The sequence below is a fragment of the Delphinapterus leucas genome, chromosome X (genome assembly GCF_059928025.1).
Source record: "Delphinapterus leucas isolate spDelLeu-1000000601 "Yukka" chromosome X, BTC_Dleu_Yukka2, whole genome shotgun sequence".
Lineage (NCBI taxonomy): Eukaryota > Metazoa > Chordata > Mammalia > Artiodactyla > Monodontidae > Delphinapterus > Delphinapterus leucas.
Genome location: NC_143150.1, coordinates 5,776,383 through 5,795,123, shown reverse-complemented (window position 1 = coordinate 5,795,123; position 18,741 = coordinate 5,776,383). Strand labels below are relative to the sequence as shown.

Genomic DNA, 18,741 nt, shown 5'->3' with positions numbered 1-18,741 from the left:
TTCTCGGCAGTGAGAGAAGTCACCGCAGCCACCCTGGGCTCTGCGGGGACAGCCACACCCGCTTTGACCGTGGGGAGTCTTGGAGGACAGTGGTTGCACTTGAAGATAGCTGATTGCCTTGGCTGCCAAAATAACAAACAATAAATAAACAAATGCATCGTCTAGGGAGCGGAAGTTTTGTTTTTTTCTTTTGTTTTCGCGGTTCGCGGGCCTCTCACTGCTGTGGCCTCCCCCGTTGCGGAGCACAGGCTCCGGACGCGCAGGCTCAGCGGCCATGGCTCACGGGCCCAGCCGCTCCGCGGCATGTGGGATCTTCCCGGACCGGGGCACGAACCCGTGTCCCCTGCATCGGCAGGCGGACTCTCAACCACTGCGCCACCAGGGAAGCCCTGAAGTTTTTAAGCTGCAAGCAAAACAAGATATCTCAACCACGAGATGCAATGCCGAAATGTGGGAATGAGCCCGAATGAAAACTGCAAGCCTGGAGCTAGGCCTGGCCGCTGTGCTGGGTATCACTGGCTTGAGGGTCCTTGGAGCCTCTGTGGCTTCTACCCCCATAACACTGGTCACGTTTTAGAGTTGAGGGGGCTCAAGGCTCCTGTTGGGCAGGTCCTGAAAGGAAAAGGACAGTTTTATTGATATTTTTTTGCCAAGTTCATCAGACAACTTGGCTCAGTTGCACCAAGGCAGTTGTTTGAAATGAATCAAATCCTGACCTTACCTCAGACGTCAGAACCCGGTGAGAGAGGGTGCACAGCTGTGTGCGGACACCAACTCGGGAAAAGGAGCAGGTTCCCCAGCTATCATGTGGTGTGGCCGTAATAAAGCCAGTGCTTGTGGAGGTGAACATGGTCAAATGCAACAGCTGCCCACGACCGTATGTCTACGGTGTCAGCCTGGGCTCTGGAAAGGCGTCTTGATGCTGTAGGTCTGGGGTGCCCTAAGAATGGGCATATTTCTAACAAGTTCCCAGGCAGTGCTGATGCTGTGGTCGCGCTTTGAGCCCCAGCCCCGGCATCTGTCCTCTGCGGCCTGTCCTGTGTAGCTTTCAGGGCACTGCAAGATACCAAACAGACGTTAAGTAACTCACTCCTCTGGCAATGCGTCGAGCTTCTTTGAGGTTCAAAACTGGAGGCTCCCACCTGGTGAGGCCATTATGACGAGTTGTCCACATGGGGCGGTGCTGAGTGTCAGGTTTTCCTGTGCTCCACAAGTGTACCGCCACTACAACAGAGGAGACCCATTCTTTTTTAAAAAATGTATTTGGTTGAAGTCTAGTTGATTTACAACGTTGTGTTAATTTCTGCCGTACAGCAAAGCGATTCAGTTGTATACATTCTTTTTCATATTCTTTTCCATTGTGGTTTATCCCAGCATATTGAATAGAGTTCCCTGCGCTCTACAGTAGGACCTTGTTGTTTATCCATCCTATACATACTAGTTTGCATCTGCTGACCCCAAACTCCCAACCCACCCCTCCCCCACACCCTCTCCCCCTCGGCAACCACAAATCTGCTCTCTGTGTCTGTGAGTCTGTTTCTGTTTCATAGGTATGTTCATTTGTGTCATATTTTAGATTCCACATATAAGCGATATCCTATGGTATTTGTCTTTCTCTTTCTGACTTACTTCACTCAGTATGATCATCTCTAGGTCCGTCCATGTTGCTGCAAATGGCATTATTTCGTTCTTTTTTATGGCTGAATAATATTCCATTGTATATATATACCACATCTTCTTTATCTACTCACCTGTTTATGGACACAGGTTGCTTCCATATCTTCGATATTGTAAATAGCATTGTGATGAACATGGTGGTCCATGTCTCTTTTTGAATTATGGTTTTCTCAGGGTATATGCCCCAGTAGTGGGATTGCTGGATCACATGGTAATTCTATTTTTAGTTTTTTGAGGAACCTCCATACTGTCTTCCATAGTGGCTGCACCAATTTACATTCCCACCAACAGTGCAGGGGGGTTCCCTTTTCGAGGAGGCCCATTCTTTAAACCAGCCCATCAGAGGGAAAGATTGTTTAGTGATCCACTGTAATGCAGCCCTGGAAAACCATCAGCCATGAGGCTATGCACGTGATGATAGCAGATCAAGGTGGTTCACACACACACACACACACACACACACACACACACACACACACACGAATGCTGCTTGGTCCTGGCGAGTTCCTGGGATTTCAGAAATGACATCCTACCTTGCATCCCAGGGAAAAAGTTTGTAACTGGAGCTAAAGGTGAAGCTTGTCTGTACTCTGAAGAGCTTGTTTTGCAGCATAAATTTCAGACGAGGATAATTAAACCACTTCTTGGAGAACTGAGTCTGATTTCACTGGGCCTTTTAGTATATAAGATCTTTCATCAAGTGACTTTCATGGTCCTGATTGGAGCCCACTAATTATTCCAACCAGCTATTTTCATCGAGGGCACATCGTGGTGTGCTGACGTGCACATACATTCCAGCTCTGGTAAGGAAACAGGAGGCATCCCGAAATGCTGCAATCAATATTAATGTACTCGAAATCACACTTCCATCTGTTTCTGAATTAATAAAACACAAGATAGATGTCCTCATTTCCCTCTGTCTTTCTCTCTTTCAGCAAAATGCTTCAAAAGTCGCTCAGATACCATCTCCATGGGTAGGCAATGGAAAGTAAGTATCTTCTGAAAATTATTTTTTCATGAAAATCAGCGATCGAATAGGCCCCAAATATTGGGTATTGACAACCCCAGGTGGAAAGGTCAGTTCTGAATCTACAGTAATTTTGGTGCACGCAGAATTCTAGTCAGGTTTCAGCTAATAGCAGGACAGAAAAGTTTAAGATGATGTGGTTCCAAATTTCTTTCACTGTTTGATCTTTAAGCCAAATGACGGCCATAAAAGTATCAGTTAATGAGATGGCAAGCACCGTGCCATTTCGGGGAGGCAGGGTAAAGTTACCTCCACTGCAGTGATTTTTCAGTGAGTCACTCAGTAATGAAAGACCAATGAAATATTCATTGATATATGGTAAGTGCTTTAATAAAACCAGAGGCATAATAGCGCTGAAAATGTGAAGGCACTTCGTCAGCCAATTATCTGAACCTTCATGATGATTTTTATATTAATACTAAAATACCCTGACCTAAAATGTAAAAGCAGCTACGCTACTGCCGGTCTGAGGCTCAGTGAACTCACCCACTCTGCGGCCGTCCTTCGAGCCCTATCCGCTCGGGGCAGCTCAGCCCTCCAGCAGTAGGGCAGGAGCTGGGAAGCCAGCTGACGTGGGCCAGGAGCTGTCCTTAGCTCCCGGGGTAAACTAAGAGAGCCCCTTCCTCTCTCTACAATGAAAGGGCCGGACCCAGTGACATCGGAGGCTCATCTGAAGACAGGTTCCTTTTCAGAGGGCGACTTGGAATCCTAGCTCTGTCTCAGCCCTGAACTGCCTACATGCCCACACTTAACTGGCTTGAGCACCCGTTTCTCCGGTGATTCCAATACCTCCCTCACCACCCCAAGCCCACTTCCCACCAGTGGATGTATACCTTCACAAAGAGCTGGGGGGGTTTCCCCATTTTTCATCATTTCAAAATTCTTATGTCTCTGATCAAAACACTTTCTTGAACAGTGAAATAGTCTCCTTTGCCACTTTATAGTTTAAAGCACAGTCCCGAAGCAGTGGGATTGTGAACTCTAAGATCATAAAAACATTCAGAGTGAGGGAACAGATCCGTTAAAAAGTACATGTTAACTCAATTACTGTATTGAAAGGAAGCACCGCTCAAACTGTTGAATTAGGTCTCACTCTTATCCTGACGGACAAAAGTGAAAGAACGCTTCTCTCTGGAAGCTCAGAAAATAAAAATAACTATTGAAAGGCCCAGAGAAAGCTATTTTCTCTGAGCACGGAGTAAAGCAAGGGCAAATTCAGGTAAGCAGCCATTAAAGGATCATTGGGAAAAAAATTTTTTTTAATTCTGCAACGAAAGAACTCAAACACATTGTAAGCTTGTGAAGTCACATGAAAAGCCTCCCGAAATGATTTTTAAAGCAGCTCCTGTCTGAAGAAAGCACACTCCCTTTGGTAGTCCAGAGAGCTTTTGAATGAGGCAACTCAAAACGGTCGCCCAGGGGTTACAGCCCATTCATTCAGCAAACACTTTGGGTACGTTTCCCTACAAGAGACCTGGGACGCAGCGGAATTCCAAGGGCTCCCTGCACTCGAGAAGCACGCAGTCCAGTGGAGGGGGATGACAGGTATGAACAAAGTTCTGCAGACACCCAAGAAAAAGAGAGCGCGGGCCTCCATGGGTGGTCAGGGAGGGCTTCTTTGTCTCCCAGCAACACTATAGCCTGCTTCCTCCAGCGAATGATGACAGCTGGCCCCGCACCAGACCTTTCGCGATGCCTTCCAGAAGCAAGCTTCCCTGACCCTGGCCGTGAAGAAGCAGTTGGAAGAAGGAGAAGAAAAATCCGCTTGATATAGAGCAGGGGTCGGCAAACCTTTTCTGCAGAGGGCCAGATAGTACATATTTGGGGCTTTGCCGGCCCAGAGGCAAAACCGAGGGTGTCATGTGTAAAGAGAATATAAGAGAAAACAGGTTTCCACAAACATCTTACTGATGAAATTCAGAATATAACAGCAGTTAAGTACAAGTTTTATAGTACGAGTCTGTTCAGGAGAGGAATGGAAGTTTGAAAAAATAACATTTTGCGTCACGGGTTCAAAGGTAGCATTCTCGCTCGTCCAATTGATTGCAAATGTCCATCTTTTCACACCATTCATAGCTCACAGGCCATACAGAAACAGGTGGTGCACCAGCTTTTTTGACCTCCACAGAGAGTCACGGAAACCATGTTATAGAGAGTCTAAAAGGGTGGGGCAGCCGTCTCAGATGTCACCCAGAGAGAATAAAAAGAAAGAAGGCTGGGAAGGCTATGGAAGGAGGAAAGAACGCGGCCATCTGAGGCCTTTGAAGAACTCTTTCAGTAGACAGGTGGCCGTGGGTACCGTATTGAAAGCGTTGGAAGAGAAGAGAGATCTCCACATGTTTGGGACATTGGCCAATAAAAAGATGTGAGGAGTTTGGTGGTCACTGGAGGGAACATTCCCATCAAGCAAAACTTCTCCGCAAGATTAGGGAGGGCTGTGCCTGCGTGAACGTGGCATGAGCTTGGGGACAGTGGTAGAAACAAGCCAATGTGGACTCAAGGGTGAGGGTCAAGATGAACACCCAAGTCCGGTGAATCCTTTAGCAGAGGGAGTGTAGGACTTTGAGGTAACTTGATGGAATGGAAGGAGAGTGGACTTTGGAGGAAAACAGACCTGCTTTCAAATCCTGGCCCTTCGACCGATTTGCTACGTGACCCTCAAAAAGGAGCTGAATTTCTCTGAGCCCTTTTGCCATCTGTGAAACAGTGGTGGCAGAAACTCACCCACAGAGTTGTCACAAGGCTTAGAGATAATATCGGTGAAGCCCAGAGCACTGTGCTTGGTGCACAGCAACTTTAACAAATACTGGCTACTACCACTGCCATGTTTTGTTGTCATTGTTACCTTTTTGAGTTGCAAAACATAAGTGATCTCGCCCCTAGAACTCCCACAGCTCTTGGTGTGCACTTCACTTTTGGCACTTAGCCTAGATTGCCAGAATTTAATGGATCTCCCTCCCCATTAGACTATTTGCTCGTTTCAATAAGGGGCTGTTCATTCTTTTATTCACCAGATATTTATTGCATATGCCTGCTGTGTATGAGACACTCTGCCAGGCACTTTACAAACATATACCCTCTCCATGTGCTGCTGTGCGCTTGTTCGTCTTCCCTCCCCAGAGCACCTCATGTGTAGTGGATACTACATAATAACAGAGGGAGGGCTGGAAGGTAATCCATTCATTTATCGAACTGGTATTAAGTACATAGTATGTGCACCAGGCACTGTTCTAGATGCTGGGAATGACGCTGGATAAAATAGACAAGGACCTCCTCAAGGTCACATTCTTTTGGAAGAGAAAGACAGTACAAAAAGAGTGCATGTGCTAGATAATAAATGTCATAGAGGAAGGCGAAACAAGGAGGGGGGATAGAAAGGGCTGCTTGGCATGGGGGAGGAAGATCCTGAATAGGGACATTAGGGAAGGATGATGGGAGGGCGAGCCATGCAGATCCCTGGGGGGAGTGCATTCCACGCGCAGGGCTCGCCACCACCTCCAACGGGGACGTGTGAAGAAAAGCACCAGATCTGAAGCAGATCCACAGAGGGAGAACTGAACGACGAAGCCCAAGCTGTGGGGAGAGCCAAGCTGGAGTTGGAGGCACACCAAGATGAGCGCCGCAACAGCCCTCTTTCAGCCAGAGGCAGTGTCCTAGGCAGGTTTTGATTTGTGGATTTCACGCGTCTGATGCCGTGTGCAGGGTATGCAGCCGTGCTGCGCGCAAGGTCAGCTCACAGAGCCTCGTGTCAGGTCCGTCGTGACCAAAACCGAACGCATGCCCTCGCTCTCCCCGCCTCCACCGCTGATTATTTAAAAGAAAGTGCCGAGTGGAAGGGAAAGAAAGCCCCTCAATAGCTCTTCAACGTTATAAACTGAAAAGGCCTTTTCAGGATGTAGGAGATAAACGAGGCGATTTGTTTCCCCTTATGACTTCTGGACATGATTGGAAATCACTGAATCCAGCCTTTTCTTGCAGGCCAGGGCAGGTCCAGCGAGGGGAGGGGTCTCGGGAGCACACGGCAATTGTACATAAGGCAGGGCCAGGCTAGAGTCCCGGTCCCTGGGATTCCGGAACTTTCCCAGCACCCCACGGTCCCCCTCGCAACATTTGTGACGCTGACACCTTTGCAATCTTCTCTAGAGATTACAAATGAGGACGTTTTCCTTTCTGGCCGTAAATTGACATTTACGGGTTAATGACCACCACTGGGTGGGAAAAGACTAGAAAGTAGCATTTGCAACCTGCCATGACAAAAAAATCTAGCATTCACTGCTTTTTTGCTAACACTTCTGTGCCCAGGTCCCTGAGTTTAACCATTCCCCTGACCACACCCCGCCTTGAAAGTAAATCTTTCCATCAAGAAGTATCAAACATCTCAGAAATTATAAACAGAGCAGGAAAACCTTCACACCCTCTTCCATCACACAAACGCAGAGCACTTGCACAGAGGATCCACTTTCCCCCTCATGCCAGAACATACCGGAAGACATACTCTGTTTGCGGAAATGGACCAATGCCCTCCCGTGGCTGTAGGCACCGCCTGTGTGAGTCTCATGCGAGTGCATCCGTTGAGTTGCTCCCAGACCGAGTCAGCCCCGCTTTGGCACTTTGGTACGTGGTGACTGCCGTTCCCCCAAATCCTCTGTGTATGCAGCCTGTCAGGGTGCGCATCTGTTCTAGGAGCAGGGATCGGCTCTGAGAAATACAGCCACCCTGCAAAGGTAGTTGCCAACAGGTGGCTGACACAGGGGAGGGAGTGTGAGAAGGGCGCCTCATGATGGGCAGTCATTCGAAGGCTGGCTGAACGAGGACGGGGGGCTGGGGGGGGTGTATAGGTCTTGCAGCCACCCAGCCTTTGGGACTGTCCCTGACCCTCCATGCGACGTGCAGCCAGCCGGCGACTTCTTGTTGCTGGCATTAAAGGATTAAACAAAAATCTACCCCCGAACATTGGTACTGCCCAAAGTAGGAACTCCCCAAACTTCTCTTTATAACCCAGTGTGCAGGTGAACTGCCAGCGATTAACAGCCATCCTGTAGCCACGTCTTGAAGAATCCTAAAGAGATATTCATAATCTTACTTGTTCCAGCTTCCTTAGTATTGCTCCTTGGGGGGCTTTTCAGGATTGCACTTTGCTTATGGTGGCAACTGTATTTGGAGCAAACTGTCACCGTGGTTTCCACAAAACACTTTGATAAGAGACCAGTATTGCACATCAAGTCTTTTCTAAGTGCCAATATCCATTCTGGCAGCAGGTAGAGAAATCATCATAGCTCTGAGCTGATGCTTTCTCTGGAACATCAGAAGACTTGTTAGATGTATTCAAAGTAAGAGCTACATTTGTGGGTAGAATTAATGCCAGAGGAAGATTCACCCAGCCCTCTGTGTGGTATTTTAAAACAAAGTAGCGACGTGCATGGAGTCATCAGTGGTTCCCAAAGGCAGTCAGACTTCAGGGTTTAAAGTTAGAAAAGGACAAGGATGGCTCGTTCTACAGCCTGGCCCTGTGGCCCCGTGTGGGTTGGTCTAATGAGGCAGGAACAGGGTGATAATAAGTTCTCTCTACGCTGGGGCCTCTGGAGAAAGCTACTGTGCTGGCAAAAGCTATAGGATGTCCTCTGAGAGGAGTCGGTGGGCTGCAAGAGCAAGCTTCATATGTGTTCACCATGCTAAAACTCACTGTGGCAAATCACGTCCTCATGAGGTCCCAGTGTGATGGGGGAGGCCTAGAACGCCGCTGCCACTCTTCCCAAGCAACCTAACAAAGCCTGTCTCTTCCCATCCCCCAGAAACACTCCATCCCCAGTGTCTCTCAACAACGTGTCTCCCATCAACGCAATGGGGAACTGTAACAACGGCCCGGTCACCATCCCCCAGCGCATTCACCACATGGCCGCCAGCCACGTCAACATCACTAGCAACGTGTTACGGGGCTACGAACACTGGGACATGGCCGACAAACTGACAAGAGAGAATAAAGGTATGCTGCTCTGCTCGACCCATTGCTCACGGGCCATGGTGGAGTCAACTCGCTTTCAATGGCTTGAGTTTTCCATGGTGGCCTTCTCTTTCTGTCTGATTTCCAGGGCTACATGAGGGAAGAGGGGGTTAGCTCAGGGCTGACGTGGTGACCAGTTTTTGCTGAGAGAGTGAAAAAGGCCTAGGATTGAGTTCTCCTTTAAAGTTTAAAGTAACTTGAACTACGATGTGTTGGCAAATGTCTGTTTCGCATTTTCACTCAATGGTAAGGATCAATACAGAGAAACAGAGCAAAGGAGAAAAGAATGATTTGCAAATTAATGGGGATTAAGGCACTTGGCTTTTTTTTTTTGGAGAGGTGAGGTTGAACCGAGGCCTTTTTTACCTTCGTTTTAATCGTCAGCTCCAGTGAGTACATGACAATGTGGCTTTGCAGTCAGAAGCCAGGGCCAAGGCTCAGCTAGTGTTTTTCACCCACTGACACCTGGGATGAAGGATCAGAGCCCTGTTCATGGGAACACATGAGGTTGGCTACAAAACAAATGTGAGGAGAACCCTGCTTCACCAGAGGGTGAGTCAGTGGTCCTCAGCCACTCATGCTGCCATCTGTGACCCTAGCTGTCACACAGGTTCGCCCCAAAGCCGCCTATCCTAATGAAGATGGGAAGTTCAAAGAAACCGTACTTTTGCCCTGGCCATTCAATTGACTTCGGTGATTCTGGCCCAGCAGTCAGCGACAGACCCACTCTAGTCTAAGTGAGGACAGATGTGGGTCTTTCTGAATCAGACTGCAAAGAGGTGACCTGTGGTTTAGAGCAGTAGAAACATCTGGCTAGGTACAGGCAAGAATTAGCATCTCGCAGGCTGGTGGCTCCTGCTGGGACATGGTATGGTATAAGCTGCGTGGGGTGGGCTTGGGTCCCAGACAGTGACAGGACTTTCTTGGAATCAGGCTGCGGCTGCAGGCTACCTAGATGCAGAGGGACGTTCCCGTGGGTTACCGGCCCCTCCTCCTGGCTGCATCTCTATTGCGGCAGCACTAAGCGGGCGGGGAAACTGTCCCACGGAACTAGGAAGGGTGCAGATTTTGAAGCCTAACCATTTAAGCTTGAATCCTGTCAGGCACTGGCTGGGTGACCTCAGGCAAGTTACTGAAATCTGTGAGCTACTCCCTAGCTTCCATCTCTAGAATGGATGTAATAGGATGGTGATGAAACTACCCAGAAGGATGGTAGACATGGGTGGAATAAAATAAGATGTGTAAATCACCTAGCATAAAATATCAAGTGCGAGGTAGAAATCCTACAAAGATTTCTTTCTCTTTCCTTACTCCATGTGATGACATAGCTATATAATTGAAAGAGTCTGTGGCTATCAAAGCATATTCCATAATTTGGGACTCCGACCCCTTGACCCAGCTCTAAACTTGCACTGACTCCTAGGGCTATTTGCATGTGTTGGCTCTGTGTGTTCATGCGGTCATTTCTATACGCCAGGTTCTGTACTATTTGTTTTATCATCTGTTGTGTCATTTAGCCCCATTTCCTAGCTGTAGAAACCGAGGCTCAGTGAGATGCAGAAATTCACCCATGATATCACAGCTCATCATATGGGAAGCAGAAATTGAATCGAGAAATGTCTGGTTTCAGAGTGTGAACTTTTATCCTACAGGATGCACTGCCCATCTAGAGGGCGAGATTAACAACGGGTCCTTGGAGACCTTCAGTGAGCTCCTGTCCTCAGTTATCTGAGTAATGGGCAGTTCTTAACTTGTCCACTTCCCTAGGCTTCTGGAAATCCAAAGACAACTAACCCAGACAACCAGGCCAATCCAGGGGTTCTAGAATTGCTCAGGAAGGCATAAAGCATCTTAAGTCTTGCCTAGCTTGTCGGCCTCCACTCTTCTCTGTCTTATTTTGTATTGGTAACTGGAGAGCTGTTCAATATTTATGGATTTCCTTCATAATTGCATCTATTTTCAAAATCTGTTAAAGTAATTCCTTCTAAATTAACCACAGAACTTTCCAGGAGCAATGTAGCGGCTGGGCTGATGTTGGACTGAGATGGTGCTCATCTTGGCCTTAGCACAGTGTGTCAAGGAGTTGTTCAATTCCCTGACTAATATTGAATCAAAGTGACTCTGTCAGTCTACCAGCAGAAAGATGCTGCATCCCGCTGGTGTGGTCCTAGGGCTGTACCAGGGGCCGGGGAGAGGACCTAGTTTGGAATCTTCTGTTTACGGCCCTGAGTTTCACACACTTTGTCATTTCTGAACTGCTTGAAGTGGGGGTTTCTTCCCACATCTGTCTTGTCTACATAGACATGGGGAAACTGAGGCACTTCCCTTTTGATTGGCACTCTGCCTCCCACTGGAGACCACCACGTACCTGCACCTTTTTCCACCCAATCATGCGATGGAGGTGGCGGAGGTTGGCTGTCCCAGTGGAAGGTCTCCACCCCTGCCCCATGTCTGCCCACCTGTACAGCTGCAGATGGCTCATTGCAGAACATTCTGGTGCTCAAATGGGCCAGTAGGGCTGATTCTGCCCTCTGGCCTTTATTCTAGAAGCCCGGTTCCTTACCTTCCCAGCTGCTGACTTGAAACACTTATTAAAATGGTGACCTGGGTACCCAATGAAGAGTGCCACCGCAGGGGCTTCCCTGGTGGCGCAGTGGTTGAGAGTCCGCCTGCCGATGCAGGGAACACGGGTTCGTGCCCCGGTCTGGGAAGATCCCACATGCCGCGGAGCGGCTGGGCCCGTGAGCTGTGGCCGCTGAGCCTGCGCATCCGGAGCCTGTGCTCCGCAACGGGAGAGGCCACAACAGTGAGAGGCCTGCGTACCGCAAAAAAAAAAAAAAAAAAAAAAAAAAAAAAAGAATGCCACCGCAGACTTTATACAGAATATCCAGGGGACATTTCACTCGACAACAGCTGGGTCCTTTAACATCTCCCTTAATATTGTATTACGGAAGAGAGTATTTTCAATGCCCAAAGTAATTTACTCCCTTATCAGCAGAAATTACTTTTATTGCATAGTACAGGTTAAAAAGTATCACGTAATCAAATGAAGCTGATACGCGGAGAAGGAGCCCATATGTTCTACATAACGTGAAGAATCAATGCATTGTTTAGTGAAATACCATCTGCTGGGCAATCAAGCACACATAACCCACGCGTGGAAATTGCTTTCCAAGAAGGCAGGAGAGCATCTCAACCACTTGAAGGTAGTCTCCAGCCTCCTCCCCGCCACCGAGCCAGCACGAGTGATTTCCTCGTGGCTGAGGGAACAGGACGCCCAAGAGTTTCCTTCTCACCGAGATCAACGCGGTGCCAGACAGACGTGCAAAGGGGAAGCCTAGCTGCTTTCTAGGCATCATAGAGTTTTTCCCACAGACCTCCCACCCCGCCCCAAAGCAGACAGTCTAAGACTCTGGTCCCACTGCTTAGAAGTAAGGCCTCGGTGCCATTCCTTCCCCGAGTCAGCTGGAGGGGGATCGGCCAGGCAGTCTTACCATCCGTGTGCCGGGGGGCAGGGGGAAGTGCTATGCGACAGATCCTTACAGGTCATTTTCCTTCCCTAAAGGAGTAAGACTCACCAAATCAGATGCCTCCTAGACATTTATCTGGCCTTAGAGGCCGATGGCGCTAATGGCTGTCTAGGCTCACCCGCTGTATCTACGTCAAGGCAAGAAACATCGATACTCAGTTCGTTTAGACAAGAGGAAAAGAGAATATTTTCAATTCCGTAACGCATAGAATGAAAAACAGCTTGGTATCATATAGACCATGGCTCCCTACCATTTTGTGTATAAAGACCCCTTTCTAACTATAAATTTATAATATATAAAAATATAAATTCCATATTTTATATAAAATACATTGAGATACATTTTATTTTAGATACGTAATTTTATGTGTATATTTTCAATACATAAATATATGTTTCTATAAACATATATAAATATATAGACAAATATATTTTATAGGTAATATATGCATACTGTGATATGTGTGTGTGTCTCACAAACCTCCACAGGATTGTCATGTACTTTTAGAATCTGTCGTCTGAGAAAATATATGGTGATTTGAAAAACCTTACTATGAATTAACAGATTTGAATGAATTTGTGTTTTCTTAACCACAGTAACACAGACTTGATTTATGCTGTGGAGCTTGGGGCGCTAACAAAAGATTAAAATAGTAGAGCTTGATATCCATATGGAGTGTGGGTCACCTAGTAGGTACTCTGGACACTTGTGTCGAAAGAATGAATGAATGAACAACGGATAACTTGTCCAACGCCCGCGTGGTTGTGGTCCTGCTATCGTTCAAAGGCCTGACCGAGGTCTGCTCTGATTTTCAGAATTCTTTGGCGATCTGGACACGTTGATGGGGCCCCTGACCCAGCACAGCAGCATGACCAATCTCGTCCGCTACGTTCGCCAGGGACTGTGTTGGCTGCGCATCGACGCCCATTTGTTGTAGTGGGGTGTGCCCCCATCTCCAGCACTGGTGGAACTCCACTCATTTGGGAAAATTCTCTTTGATTATGTTTGTTTTTATGCTTCTTTTGATATCTGTGAAAAACAGAAGTCATTGTAAGTGGACACTACACCTTGAGCAGTGTATCTTTTATCACTTAGTCATTTTTCAGTATTTTATATGCATTTCACAGATCCCACCATCCTTTTGTGCTTGATGGAATGACACAGTCCCTACAGTATTGTTTTAAGTCCACACTACCCACAACAAAGAATGGAAAGCAATCGTGAGAACAGGTTCCTGAGAAGTGAAACGGAATGTCATATATAGACATATATATATATGTGTGTGTGTGTGTGTGTGTGTGTCTATATATGAACGCAGACACAGAGGACCTGCAAAGATTCAAATTTTCAGCAATAGCCATTCCCCAAACTGCACTCTTCTGTCCAGACAAGAACATATTTCAGAATCCTTTGTTAAACTTTTGTGGTTCCCACAGACTCAGTTTTCAGATGAGAATTTTCATTGTCGAAACCCACTGGTTAGATGTTGTAGCAACATCAGAAAGTCAAATTTAAGAAAATTAATGAGCACGGCAATGCCACTCTGAAATGCAGCCAGAGGACTTTTTAGTTAGTATCCCTTTCCTGATTCCCTAATTTGAAAAACGTCAAGGATGAGAAGGAGTGGCAAGGTTGATGTCGACAACGTTAAGGCGTCAGCTGGCATAAATATTTTTGAACTCCGTGATTTGAAGCGTAAACCCTCACCCAGCATTCTCTTTGTGTAAAGCTCTCCTTTGGAGGGCAGTTCAGTCAGTGCACGCCCTAGTAGCCAAAAACGCTACACTCCAGTTTTAGAGATGAGAGACGGGAGGGGTCTGGAAACCGTGCAGGGAATGCACACCTCTGCCTCTTTTGCAGTTGGTTGGCGGGGCCTACAACTGGCAGGACTTCTTTTTTTTATTGTGCTTTGCTCAGATCTCTGGAAACAAAAGTCAAGTTATCACCACCTAGAAGTAATCATATACAGTTTGCTTCCTAGTGGCTTTAAAATCTGGACTTCCCCAAGTATTATCCCCATTTTCTATTTTACAGGGTTTCTGTTTCACTTCTTTCTGTTTTCTTCTACCTTTCTTTTCCTTTTTCTTTTCTTTCTTTTTTTTGGGGGGGGTGCTCATTAGCTTTTGACGGAAATACAATCACTGATTTTATTCAAGTCTATATTAGCTTGAATCATTTCCATGAAAATCCCGAAGAAAACTTCAAACTCTCTAAGTAGTAGCTAATCTTTTAACAAAAAAAAAATGAGTCTCGGGCTCATGCTTCACCCTAGGGTGCTTTTGACAGAGCCCTGAACATTGGGAACAGTTCCCTTGATTTGGAGATATTTCTGCGTTCATTTTATGTCCCTAAACATCACAATGTAAATATCATCTTTGGTGTTCCAGCTCACTAGAAGAATTCCCCACACGTAGTAAAAACTATCCATACGTTAGTTCCTTGTAATTACCTGCCGGTTTCTAATTCCACATAGCCCTTCGTCTGCTGAGTTATTGGATTCTCTTCACTGAGTTATGACCAGATAAATAATAGATATACACACACATGAAAGATGCAAACTTGTATGATTTTGAAAGCAAGTCACGCAAGTCTGTGATAAGAACGGCAAGGGATCACTCCGCACCCTCATTGTCAAGGTTAGCTGTGTCCCCAGTTGCAGAAGAGCCAGACTTGAGCTCCGCTCTGGTCATCTTTGAGTTGAAGGCCCTTTGTTGTATCATAAGGGCCGTGGAAGTTGTCCTCCAATGGCTGAGGCCACGTTGTGAAAAGTTGACAGCTGGGAGCGTCCCAGCAGCTGAACCAGCACTTTTCATGCTCCCAGTACGGTTGAGCTGGACGTTGGCAGTCTCAGCATCAACCCTCACACACGCAGACACACACACAGACCAATGAAACCCGAGAGAATCTTTTCTGAGCCTCTTAAATGAGGAAAGTGATCCTATGAACGACTCCGGACACCCAAGGTGGGTGTCATCTATACAAATGAAGCTGATGGCTCTGCAGTGACTCAAGGTCTCTGTGTGTTTTCCACGGCTTATCAGGTAGAGCGCCTGACTATGACTATATGATGAAGCCCGCTGGCTTGCCTTGCAAGTTCAACCTAGACCACGATCCTAGACCATCATGGATTTAGGAGTAGATTCTTCTTGAAATTCAACCTCTGGAAAGTAGACATTAGAATGCTAGGGGCAGTTTCCCGGGGAAACTAGCATATTGCCTCATGAATGAAAGACTCGTAGCTCTAGTTTCAGTGCGTCATCATATCTACATGGCACACAGCACGGAAGCAGCAGAGCATCCTGCTTGCTGCCTGATGTGTCACCTCCGGTGGCTAAATGTAAAGTGTGTGCCAACTCAGTGGCACAATGACCAAATCTGACAGGCGAGCTCAGGATCACCACCTGATGGTTTAGCAGAGACCCATTTGTAAAGCAGCTTAGAAACCGATTAAGCATGGAGGATGAATTACCTTCCTCTCCCTGGAGGTGGGGCGCCTTTCGGTTTCCTGATTAAGGGTTGTTGCTGTTTTCTAGGCACTCTGTTCGCCACACTGTAAGTGGTGATGTGTGTCGTAGGTGCGCAGCTATTTGAGGGATTGAGGGATTTTGTCAAGTAAATCTCTTCGGTGTATCACCAGTTTGTGGGAGGGATACAAGACACGTGGATGGCGGTGAGAGATCCTGCCTCGAGACTTTGATGGAGGCTTGGTGAGACGCATCTCACAATAAGCACATGGAGTTAGGGTAATGGGCAGAGAAACGGGCAGGTCCACCTGAGCGAGCAAGTACACAGAAGGATCTCAGCCCTGCAAACGGGACCCCCGTAGGGCCACCACTATGCCTTCACTTGTCACCCAAGCTCCAACCACAGAGAGTTTGACAAGTTTGTGTTATGATGTTGGCTTGGCTTTGTATTTTAATTAACCTTGGATTTTTTAGTGGTTTTGTCATATTACTGTCTGAGTTTGGTAGGTAGGATTAATTTGAAAAGAGTATACTAGTGTGGTCCTCGGGGTAGAATTTAGCCATGAGCATGTTGTTAGCCAGCCTGTAGACTGTTAATGACTTAATAATGTCATTGGGAAAATACTAGTAGTTTTCTATTTGGATGACAGAATTGGAAAAGCAGATTAGCTGCTGATAACTTTTCAAAGACCTGAGATTGGGATGCCTTTTTTCCACGTAATGACATCGAACGATTCAAATCTCCAATCAATAACCAAGTTGCTTGATTCAAAACCATTGGCTAACATGTGTTTTGTTGAGTTTCCAAATGGTGGGTTTTCCTTTGGACATCACCTTGCTAGATTGCATTGGATTGGGTCTTCAGTGGGAAGATACCTGTCCTCTCGGTATCTTTCCCAGAGCTATCTGATTTGGATTGTGTTTTATTCAAATTTGCATCCCGGAGGTTGAAGTTGGAAAATGAAGTTGGAAAGCATTTCTGAAGGCAGAATTGATTTAGCTGTGAGGGAGGAGCCCTCACGTACTTCTCAACAGACATGATAAAATTTCACCTGCGTGAGTGGCAGGTGGGAGACAGCAAACTGGATCACTGGGTAGGACTACTCAGTAAGGCAATGAACTGCTTGCTTAGAGAGGCATCACTCTCCCCATGGAGAAAATGTGTGGCGAGACACTAGAGCTACACAACATTGAATGGATGGGTCGATTCCGTGCCCCCAAATTCAGTTCTGTGGGGAACAAATATGGCGCCCGTTGTCGCTTGCTCTATTATGCGACTGGCGGACTAAATTCTTCTTGGTTGTCGTTGTCGTTGTCGTTGTTGTTGTTCTCATTCCTACTTGCACAGCCTTATTCTCATAATGGAACTCTGATTCATTTGCTCTTCAGTGTTTGCAAACTCCAGCGACAGAACTGGCATCTGTGTATTGATGATCAGCAGTGAGTGACCCTGGCAGGAGGCTAACCGGATAGGCTGGTCTCAGACATTAATCCTACCATCTGATATTTTCGGGGAAAGAAAAAGTATGAGTTCCCTTTCCGTTCCCCTCCTCACAAGTCTAGAAACCCCCTTTCCCGAGAGCATCACGTTTCCCTCTGTAATCCATCAACTCAAAGCAAATTGCATTGTGGGGAGGGCCGAGGCGGGTGGGGCCGGGGGTAGCGGGTAGGGAAGCCCTTCCAGTCCAGGCTGCAGTTCTCGCCCCTTTCTGCTTCTGACCTGAGATGGTAATAACTCCTTCATCAGGCTCACAATGGGTTTAGGGGACACGGAACTGCTGTTCCGATCCATGATCAATCATCGTTCTTCTAAGAGATTGGAGCTTTGCTGTTTCATTAACTGTGCAGTGTAGACTAATGGTGTTTAATAAAAATCATTCAAAATTTCAAACTCTTTTGCCAGTGACCTCAATTTTGTTGGCTCTTTGATTCATACCAGACTCTGCGGAGGGAAGGGGGAGACCCAGGAAGCCTGCTACCAGGCCCCTGGCAGGATGCTGTGGGGAGCACCCCCAGGGCCCACCAGCGCTTGCTGGTGAGCTGCCGCATGCAGACCAGCTGGGAACCCTCCTGAAGAAAGAATGCCCCCATGGATGCTTGCAGCTGCGGCTAGCCTGTTCCTACCGAGGGAATCATTACTCTCCAGCCTCTGCAGCACGAAGCCGGCTGCCAGATCAGGACCTTAATCGGAATTGCAGGCACTTTACCTGTTTGGTTTTGGCCTGCATCGCTCTCGTAGCTACCAAATAGGGGAAGCGTCTCAGAGCCTAGAGCCCAGCGGGGCGCGGAAGGCTAGCCAAAATGCACCCCAGAAGCACATGCCCTTCTGAGGTTCTGCGGTACTTGGTGACATCAGTGGAAGAGGAGCCCCTGGGCAGGAAGCAGCCTTGGGGAAACCCCCAAAGAGACTGGGTTGGTGCCATGTTGCCCAGATACAGAGCTAGCTTCTCCTTTGATCTGCCCGGCATGCTACCGCTGGTCTACTGCTGAAACGTTTAACAAGCTCTCTGAGAACAGAAAGCACTTGATTTGTAGCATTTGCCAATCTCCATGGTGTAACTGATTGCAGCCGGTCAAAGAGGGCTCGGATCTCACGGTTATTTTCTGTGGACACACACACACACACACACACACACACACACACACACTTTAATGACAAACTATTACATCATTTTCAAGTATGAGTCAATCCTCTGGGAAATGTAGATAGGTTTTTGTTTTGTTTGTTTGTTTTTTACATCTTTATTGGAGTATAATTGCTTTACAATGGTGTGTTAGTTTCTGCTTTATAACAAAGTGAATCAGTTATACATACACATATGTGCCCATATCTCTTCCCTCTTGCGTCTCCCTCCCTCCCACCCTCCCTATCCCACCCCTCTAGGTGGTCACAAAGCACCGAGCTGATCTCCCTGTGCTATGCGGCTGCTTCCCACTAACCATCGTTTGGTAGTGTGTATATGTCCATGCCTCTCTCTCGCTTCGTCACAGCTTACCCTTCCCCCTCCCCATATCCTCAAGTCCGTTCTCTAGTAGGTCTGT

At 47.2% G+C, this 18,741-nt stretch overlaps 1 protein-coding gene across 1 annotated transcript in view; it reads left to right on the top strand.

The window, feature by feature from the left end:
• Window positions 1-17,946, top strand: part of AFF2 (ALF transcription elongation factor 2) — a 340,186-nt gene extending 322,240 nt beyond the window's left edge. Inside the window, exons 19-21 of the mRNA XM_089903923.1 lie at window positions 2,613-2,665; window positions 8,497-8,687; window positions 13,051-17,946. Coding sequence (XP_089760049.1) covers window positions 2,613-2,665; window positions 8,497-8,687; window positions 13,051-13,172 — 366 coding nt within the window. The 3' untranslated portion in view covers window positions 13,173-17,946. The remainder of the gene's footprint in view (window positions 1-2,612; window positions 2,666-8,496; window positions 8,688-13,050) is intronic.
• The last annotated feature ends 795 nt before the right edge of the window (window positions 17,947-18,741 follow it).